At 53.5% G+C, this 9,531-nt stretch overlaps 1 protein-coding gene across 1 annotated transcript in view; it reads left to right on the forward strand.

The window, feature by feature from the left end:
* The window catches only part of LOC308578680 (zinc finger protein 618-like), a 32,862-nt gene that overhangs the window by 18,961 nt on the left and 4,370 nt on the right, over nucleotides 1–9,531 (forward strand). Inside the window, exons 8-10 of the mRNA XM_081179153.1 lie at nucleotides 2,657–2,830; nucleotides 6,176–6,253; nucleotides 8,064–8,206. Of these exons, the coding sequence (XP_081035279.1) occupies nucleotides 2,657–2,830; nucleotides 6,176–6,253; nucleotides 8,064–8,206 (395 nt within the window). The remainder of the gene's footprint in view (nucleotides 1–2,656; nucleotides 2,831–6,175; nucleotides 6,254–8,063; nucleotides 8,207–9,531) is intronic.

Raw genomic sequence — 9,531 nt, forward strand, 5'->3', positions numbered from 1 at the left:
TTCAAATCTGGGGAGAGACCCCAGGAATCCGGGTTCGAATCCGGTTCAATCTGGGTTCAAATCTGGGGAGAGACACCCAGAATCGGGGTTTGAATCCGGTTCAATCTGGGTTCAAATCTGGGGAGAGACACCAAGAATCGGGGTTTGAATCCGGTTCAATCTGGGTTCAAATCTGGGGAGAGACGCCAAGAATCGGGGTTCGAATCCGGTTCAATCTGGGGAGAGACACCAAGAATCCGGGTTTGAATCCGGTTCAATCTGGGTTCAAATCTGGGGAGAGACACCAGGAATCCGGGTTCGAATCCGGTTCAATCTGGGAAGAGACACCAAGAATCGGGGTTCGAATCCGGTTCAATCTGGGGAGAGACGCCAAGAATCGGGGTTCGAATCCGGTTCAAATCTGGGGAGAGACACCAAGAATCGGGGTTCGAATCCGGTTCAATCTGGGGAGAGACACCAAGAATCGGGGTTCGAATCCGGTTCAATCGGGGTTCAAATCTGGGGAGAGACACCAGGAATCCGGGTTCGAATCCGGTTCAATCTGGGTTCAAATCTGGGGAGAGACACCAAGAATCGGGGTTCGAATCCGGTTCAAATCTGGCGAGAGACACCAAGAATCGGGGTTCGAATCTGGTTCAATCTGGGGAGAGACACCAAGAATCCGGGTTCGAATCCGGTTCAATCTGGGTTCAAATCTGGGGAGAGACCCCAGGAATCCGGGTTCGAATCCGGTTCAATCGGGGTTCAAATCTGGGGAGAGACGCCAAGAATCGGGGTTTGAATCCGGTTCAATCTGGGTTCAAATCTGGGGAGAGACACCAAGAATCCGGGTTCGAATCCGGTTCAAATCTGGCGAGAGACACCAAGAATCGGGGTTCGAATCCGGTTCAATCTGGGGAGAGACACCAAGAATCCGGGTTCGAATCCGGTTCAATCTGGGTTCAAAACTGGGGAGAGACACCAAGAATCGGGGTTTGAATCCGGTTCAAATCTGGCGAGAGACACCAAGAATCCGGGTTCGAATCCGGTTCAAATCTGGCGAGAGACACCAAGAATCAGGGTTCGAATCCGGTTCAATCTGGGGAGAGACACCAAGAATCGGGGTTTGAATCCGGTTCAATCTGGGTTCAAATCTGGGGAGAGACCCCAGGAATCCGGGTTCAAATCCAGATGGAGACCCAATGAATCCGGGTTTCAATCCAGATTGAGCCCAAATGAATCCAGGTTCGAATCCAGATTGAGATCCAATGAATCCGGTTTCGAATCCGGGACAAAACCCCAAGAATCTGGGTTCAAATCAGGGGCAAAAATCTGGATTCGAATCGGGGCAAAACCCCTGGAATCCGGGTTCGAATTTGGAGCAGGACCCACGGAATCCCAATTCACACCCACGGGATCCGTGCTCCAACCCAGGGCAAAACCCCTGGAATCCGGGTTCGAATCTGGTGCAAGACCCCGAGAATCCAGTTTCAAATCCGGGACAAAACCCCAAGAATCCGGGTTCAAATCTGGGGCAAAAATCTGGATTCGAATCTGGGGCAAAACCCCTGGAATCCGGGTTCGAATCCGGTGCAAGACCCCAAGAATCCGGTTTCGAATCCGGGACAAAACCCCAAGAATCCAGGTTCAAATCTGGGGCAAAAATCTGGATTCGAATCTGGGGCAAAACCCCTGGAATCTGGGTTCGAATCTGGTGCAAGACCCCAAGAATCCAGGTTCAAACCCAGGGCGAAACCCCAAGAATCCAGTTTCAAATCCGGGGCGAAACCCCAAGAATCCGGTTTCAAATCCGGGGCAAAACCCCCAGAATCCGGTTTCGAATCTGAGGCCAAACCCCAGGGATTTGGGTTCAAATCCGCTGCAAGACCCCAGGGATTTGGGTTCGAATTTGGGACCGAGGATCTAGATTCGAACCCGGATCCGGTGCTCCCTTTTCCAGAATATTCCTGCGCGCCGCTCCTGGTGGCCATCAAGTCGCACGCCGGGAGGAAGTAATCCGAGTTTGAATCTGGGGCAAGAATCTGGGTTCCAATCCAGAATGAGACCCCAAGAATCCGGGTTCAAACCCAGACCAAAACCCCAAGAATCCGGGTTCAAATCTGGTTCAAAACCCCGAGATTCCGGGTTCAAATCCAGAATGAGACCCCCAAGAATCTGGGTTCGAATCTGTATCAAGACCCCAAGAATCCGGGTTCAAATCCGGTGCAAAACCCTAAGAATCCGAGTTCGAATGTGGAGCAAAACCCCCAAAATCCAGATTCGAACCCAGGGCAAAGCCCCAGGAATCTTGGTTCGAATCTGGGGCAAAACCCCTGGAATCCGCTTTCAAATCTGAAGCCAAAATCTGGATTTGAATCTGAAGCAAAACTCCAAGAATCCGGGTTCATACCGAGACCAAACCCCCATGAATCTGGGTTCGAACCCAGACCAAACCCCATGAATCCGGGTTCAAATCTGGTGCAAAACCCCAAGAATCCGGGTTCATACCCAGACCAAACCCCCATGAATCCGGGTTCAAATCTGGAGCAAAACCCAAAGAATCCAGGTTCAAACCCAGAACGAAGCCCCAAGAATCCGGGTTCAAACCTTTGGCAAAACCTCGAGGAATTGGGTTTGACTCCGGATTCGAACCCGGATCCGGCGTTGTGTTTTCCAGAATATTCCCGCGCGCCGCTCCTGGTGGCCGTCAAATCGCACGCCGGGAAGAAGGCGCCGGCGCCGTCCATCATCCGTTGCTCCGCCCTCTTGCACCGGGCGCCGTCCGGCGCCTCCCAACTCCAGATGTTCCGGGCGCCGAATTCGGGATCTCCGGGGAGCAAGGCCACCACAGGTAGGGGGCGAGGGGGATTCCTGGGGGATCCTGGGGGGTTGGGGAAGAGGATTTCCGAGAAGAGGGATCCTGGAGATGGAGGAAGAGGGACTTCCTGGAATTCTTCTTCCTAAATCCCCAGGATTCCTCTTCCCCAGATTCCTCTTGGACAGGATCCCTCTTCCCAAATCTCCAGGATCCCTCTTCCCAAAGTCCTCTTCCCCAGATTCCTCTTCCTCGGGATTCCTCTTCCCTGGATTCCTCTTCCCAAAATTCCTCTTCCCAAATCGCCAGGATTCCTCTTCCCTGGATTCCTCTTCCCCTGATTCCTCTTCCCCGGATTCCTCTTCTCCAGATCCCTCTTCCCTAAATGGCTCTCCCCAGAATTTCTGTTTCCCAGATTCCTCTTCCCAAATCCCCAGGATCCCTCTTCCTCAAATTCCTCTTCCCCAGATCCCTCTTCCCAAATCCCAAAAGATGTTCCGGGCGCCGAATTCGGGATCTCCGGGGAGCAAGGCCACCACAGGTAGGGGGCGAGGGGGATCCCTGGGGGATCCTGGGGGGTTGGGGAGAGGGATTTCGGGAAGAGGGATCCCAAAGTCCTCTCCACCAGGATTCCTCTTCTCAGATCGGTAGGATCCCTCTTCCCCAGATTCCTCTCCCCAAATCCCCAGGATCCCTCTTCCCCAGATTCCTCTCCCCAAATCACCAGGATCCCTCTTCCCCAGGATTTCTCCTCTTAGATCGGTAGGATCCCCCTTCCCTAAATGGCTCTCCCCAGAATTTCTCTTTCCCAGATTCCTCTTCCCAAACCCCCAGGATCCCTCTTCCCTAGATTCCTCTTCCCCAGGATCCCTCTTCCCAAATCCCAAAAGGTGTTCCGGGTGCCGAATTTGGGATCTCCGGGGAGCAAGGCCACCACAGGTAGGGGGCGAGCAGGATCCCCACAGGATCCTCGGGAGTTGGGGAGAGGGATTTCAGGAAGAGGGATCCCAAAGTCCTCTCCCCCAGGATCCCTCTCCCCCAGGATTCCTCTTCCTGAATCCACAGAATTTCTATTTCCCAGATTCCCTTTCCGTAATTCCTCTTCCCAGATTCCTCTTCCCAAATCCCCAGGATCCCTCTTCCCCAGGATCCCACTTCCCAAATTCCTCTTCCCCAGATTCTTGTTGACTAAATTCCTTTTCCCAAATCCCCAGGATCCCTCTTCCCCAGATTCCTCTTCCTGAATCCACAGAATTCCTATTTCCCAAAGTCCTCTTCCCCAGGATTCCTCTCCCCAAATCCACAGGATCCCTCTTCCCCAGGATTTCTCTTCTCAGATCGGTAGGATCCCTCTTCCCCAGATCCCTCTTCCCCTGATTCCTCTTCCTGAATCCACAGATTTCCTATTTCCCAGAATCCTTCTTCCCCGGATTCCTCTTCCCAAATCCCAAAAGATGTTCCGGTTGCCAAATTTGGGATCTCCGGGGAGAAAGGCCACCACAGGTAGGGGGCGAGCGGGATCCCCGGAGGATCCTTCTTCCCCAGGATCCCTCTTCCCTGGATTCCTCTTCTCCAGATCCCTCTTCCCTAAATTCCTCTTCCTAGATCCTCAGGATTCCTCTTCCCTAATCCCCCGGATTCCTCTTCTCCAGATCCCTCTTCCCCAGATCCCACTTCCTAGATCCCCGGAGGATCCTTCTTCCCCAGGATCCCTCTTCCCCGGATTCCTCTTCTCCAGATCCCTCTTCCCTAAATTCCTCTTCCTAGATCCTCAGGATTCCTCTTCCCTAATCCCCCGGATTCCTCTTCTCCAGATCCCTCTTCCCCAGATCCCACTTCCTAGATCCCCGGAGGATCCTTCTTCCCCAGGATCCCTCTTCCCTGGATTCCTCTTCCCTGGATTCCTCTTCCCCAGATCCCTCTTCCCCAGATTCCTCTCCCCAAATCCCCAGGATCCCTCTTCCCCAGGATTTCTCTTCTCAGATCGGTAGGAATACCTCTTCCCCAGATCCCTCTTCCCTAAATGGCTCTCCCCAGAATTTCTATTTCCCAGATTCCTCTTCCTAAATCCCTAGGATCCCTCTTCCCTCAATTCCCTCTTCCCAAATCTCCAGGATCCCTCTTCCCCAGGATCCCTCTTCCCAAATCCCAAAAGATGTTCCGGGCGCCGAATTCGGGATCTCCGGGGAGCAAGGCCACCACAGGTAGGGGGCGAGTGGGATCCCGGGGGGATCCTGGGGAGTTGGGGAGAGGGATTTAGGGAAGAGGGATCCTAAAGTCCTCTTCCCCAGGATTCCTCTTCTCAGATCGGTAGGATCCCTCTTCCCCAGATTCCTCTCCCCAAATCCCCAGGATCCCTCTTCCCCAGATTCCTCTCCCCAAATCCCCAGGATCCCTCTTCCCCAGGATCTCTCTTCTTAGATCGGTAGGATCCCTCTTCCCCAGATCCCTCTTCCCTAAATGGCTCTTCCCCAGAATTTCTGTTTCCCAAATTCCTCTTCCCAGATCCCCAGGATCCCTCTTCCCAAAGTCATCTTCACCGGATTCCTCTGGCCACCCCCCCCCAGAATTCCTCTTCCCCAGATTCCTCTTTCCCAGGATCCCTCTTCCCCAGGATCCCTCTTCCCAAATCCCAAAAGATGTTCCGGGCGCCGAATTCACCACAGGTAGGGGGCGAGCGGGATCCCCAGAGGATCCTGGGGAGTTGGGAAGAGGGATCCTGGGGAAGAGGGATCCCAAAGTTCTCTTCCCCAGGATTCCTCTTTCTCAGGATCCCTCTTCCCAAAGCTCCAGGATTCCTCTTCCCAAGTACCCAGATTCCTCTTCTCTAAATTCCTCTTCCTGGATCCCCAGGATCCCTCTTCCCCAGGTTCCTTCTTCCTCAGGATCCTCTTCCCAAATCCCCAGGATCCCTCTTCCCCTGGATGCCTCTTCCTCAGGATCCCTCTTCCCCAGGATCCCTCTTCCTCAGGATCCCTCTTCCCCTGGATCCCTCTTCCCCTGGATCCCTCTTCCCAAGTCCTTAGGATCCCTCTTCCTCAGAATCCCTCTTCCCCTGGATCCCTCTTCCTCAAAATCCCTCTTCCCCTGGATCCCTCTTCCTCAGAATCCCTCTTCCCCTGGATCCCTCTTCCCCAGGTTCCTTCTTCCTCAGGATCCTCTTCCCAAATCCCCAGGATCCCTCTTCCCCAGGATCCCTCTCCCTGTATCTCCAGCAATCCTCTTCCCCCTATTTCCCAAAAGCCTCCCAGATCCTCTTCTTTGCTCCCAGATCCTTTTCCACATCCTTTCCAAAGCAAAGATCCCCAAGAGCCATTGAATCCCAGGGATCCCAGGCGGGGATCCAGCCTGACCCCCCAAACCGGATCCCTCTTCCCACAGAAAGCGTCTTCAGCCGGAGGGTGGAGAGCAAGTTGCAGAACTACGACGAAACCAACTCCAGCTCCCAGAACTCCAGCGGTAAGTGGATCCGGGATCTGGAACCCGGGATCTCGAACCCGCAACCACGGGGTCCCTAAGCGGTTTGAGGGGTCGCCGTTGCCCCGCCAAGCGGCCTGGGAGATCCCTGGGGCGGGAGACTCGAACCCACAACCCGCCTTGAACCCGCAAACCGGGATCTCGAACCCGCAACCTGGGATCTCGCACCCGCAACCCTGTATCCCCCTAAGTTGTCTGGGAGATCCCTGGAGTGGGCGAGTCGCAAGCCGGGATCTCGAACCCAGAACCTGGGATTTGAAACCCGGGACCTCGAACCCAGGATCTCAAGCCCCGCCTCCCGTCCAATGGGAGCCGAGGCAGGAGTCTCGCCTCTCGAACCCAGGACCTTGAACCCCCAACCCGGGATCTTGAACCCACAACCCGGGATCTCGAACCCGCAACCCAGACCCACAACCCGGCATCTCGAACCCCCAACCTGGGATCTTGAACCCGCAACCCGGGATCTTGAACCCGCAACCCGGGATCTCAAACCCACAACCCGGGATCTCAAACCCACATCCCAGACCCACAACCCGGGATCCCAAACCCAGGATCTTGAACCCGCAACCCAGGATCTCAAACCCACAACCCAGACCCATAACTTGGGATCTTGAACCCCCAACCTGGGATCTTGAACCCGCAACCCGGGATCTTGAACCCACAACCCGGGATCTCAAACCAAGGATCTTGAACCCGCAACCCGGGATCTTGAACCCCCAACATAGGATCTCGAACCCGCAACCCAGACCCACAACCCGGGATCTCGAACCCCCAACCTGGGATCTTGAACCCGCAACCCGGGATCTTGAACCCACAACCCAGACCCACAACCCGGGATCTCAAACCAAGGATCTTGAACCCGCAACCCGGGATCTTGAACCCCCAACATAGGATCTCGAACCCGCAACCCAGACCCACAACCCGGGATCTCGAACCCCCAACCTGGGATCTTGAACCCGCAACCCGGGATCTCAAACCCACATCCCAGACCCACAATCCGGGATCCCAAACCCAGGACCTTGAACCCGCAACCCAGGATCTCAAACCCACAACCCAGACCCATAACTTGGGATCTTGAACCCACAACCAGGATCCGCAATCCAGGACCTTGAACCCACAACCCGGGATCATGAACCTAAAACCCGGGATCTTGAACCCGCAACATAGGATCTCGAACCCGCAACCCAGACCCACAACCCGGGATCTCGAACCCCCAACCTGGGATCTTGAACCCACAACCCGGGATCTTGAACCCACAACCCGGGATCTCAAACCAAGGATCTTGAACCCGCAACCCGGGATCTTGAACCCCCAACATAGGATCTCGAACCCGCAACCCAGACCCACAACCCGGGATCTCGAACCCCCAACCCGGGATCTCAAACCCACATCCCAGACCCACAACCCGGGATCCCAAACCCATGGCCTTGAACCCGCAACCCAGGATCTCAAACCCACAACCCAGACCCATAACTTGGGATCTTGAACCCACAACCCGGATCCGCAACCCAGGACCTTGAACCCACAACCCGGGATCATGAACCTAAAACCCGGGATCTTGAACCCGCAACATAGGATCTCGAACCCGCAACCCAGACCCACAACCCGGGATCTCGAACCCCCAACCTGGGATCTTGAACCCACAACCCGGGATCTTGAACCCGCAACCCGGGATCTTGAACCCACAACCCGGGATCTTGAACCCACAACCCGGGATCTTGAACCCGCAACCCGGGATCTTGAACCCACTACATAGGATCTCGAACCCGCAACCTCTCCCCTTTCCCCCCAGAGCCCTACACCTGCGGCGCCTGCGGGATCCAGTTCCAGTTCTACAACAACCTGCTGGAGCACATGCAGTCGCACGCAGGTGAGCCCCCCTCCGTTGCCCCTTTCTCGTTCCTTCCTTCCTTCTTTTCTTTTCTTTCCTTCCTTCCTTCCTTCCTTCTTTCTTTTCTTTTCTTTTCTTTCCTTCCCTTCCTTTCCTTCCTTCCTTCCTTCCTTCCTTCCTTCCTTCCTTCCTTCCTTCCTTCCTTCCTTCCTTCCTGTCTTTCCCTTTCTTTTTCTTTCTTTCTGTCTTTCCCTTTCTCTCTCTCTTTCTTTCTTTCTTTCTCTCCCTCCCTTTCTTTTTCTTTCTTTCTCTCCCTTTCTTTCTTTCTCTCGCTCCCTTCTTTTTCTGCCCCTCCCTCTCTTTCTCCCTTTCTTCCTCTTTCTTTTTCTTTCTCTTCCTCTCTCTCTCTCCCCCTCCTTTCTTTCTCTCTCTTTCTCCCTTTCCTTTCTCTTTCTCTTCCTCTTCCTCCCTCTTTTTCCTCCCTTTTCCCTTCCTCCTTCCTTCTCTCTCTTCTCTCTCTCTCTCTTTTTCTTTCTCTTCTTCTCTTTGTCTTCCTCCTTTCTCCTTTTCCTTCTGTCTCGTTCTCTCTCCCTTTCTTTCTTTCTCTCTCTCTTTCGTTCTCTCTCTCTTTCTTTCTCTTCTCTTTGTCTTCCTCCTTCCTCCTTTTCCTTCTGTCTCTTTCTTTCTCTCTCTCTCTCTCTCTCTCTCTCTCTCTCTCTCTCTCTCTCTCTTTCCTTCTCTCTCTCTTTTTCATTCTCTTCCTCTCTTTGTCTTCCTCCTTTCTCTTTTTCCTTCTCTCTCGTTCTCTCTCCCTTTCCTTCTTTCTCTCTCTTTCCTTCTCCCTTCTCTCTCTCTTTTTGTATTTTTCTCTCCTTCTCTCTCCCTTCCCTTTCTTTTTCTTTTTCTTTCTCTTCCTCTCCCTCTTTTTCCTCCCTTTTCCCTTCCTCCTTCCTTCTCTCTCTTTCCTTCTCTCTCCCTTTCTCTTTCTTTCTCTTCCTTCTCTCTCTCCTTCCTTCTTTCTCTCTCCCTCCTTTCTCTCTCTCTCTCTTTTTCTTTGTCTTCCTCCTTCCTCCTTTTCCTTCTCTCTCCTTCTGTCTTTCTCTCTCTCTTTTTCTCCTTTCTGTCTCTCTCTTTTTCTTTGTCTTCCTCCCTCCTTTTCCCTCTCTCTCTCTCTCTCTCTTTCTCTCTCGTTCTCTCTCTCTTTCATTCTCTCTCCCCCCCTTTCTCTCTCTTTCCTTCTCTCCCTCTTTTTCTTTGTCTTCCTCCTTTTCCTTCTCTCTCCTTCTCTCTCTTTTTCTCCTTTCTCTCTCTCTCTCTCTCTCTCTCTCTCTCTCTCTGTCTTTTTCTTTGTCTTCCTCCTTTTCCTTCTCTCCTTTCTTTCTTTCTCTCTCTCTTTCCTTCTCTCTTTCTCTCTCTCTTATTCTTTCTC

The sequence above is a fragment of the Podarcis bocagei genome, assembly GCF_964188305.1.
Source record: "Podarcis bocagei genome assembly, chromosome: Z".
Taxonomy (NCBI): Eukaryota; Metazoa; Chordata; class Lepidosauria; order Squamata; family Lacertidae; genus Podarcis; species Podarcis bocagei.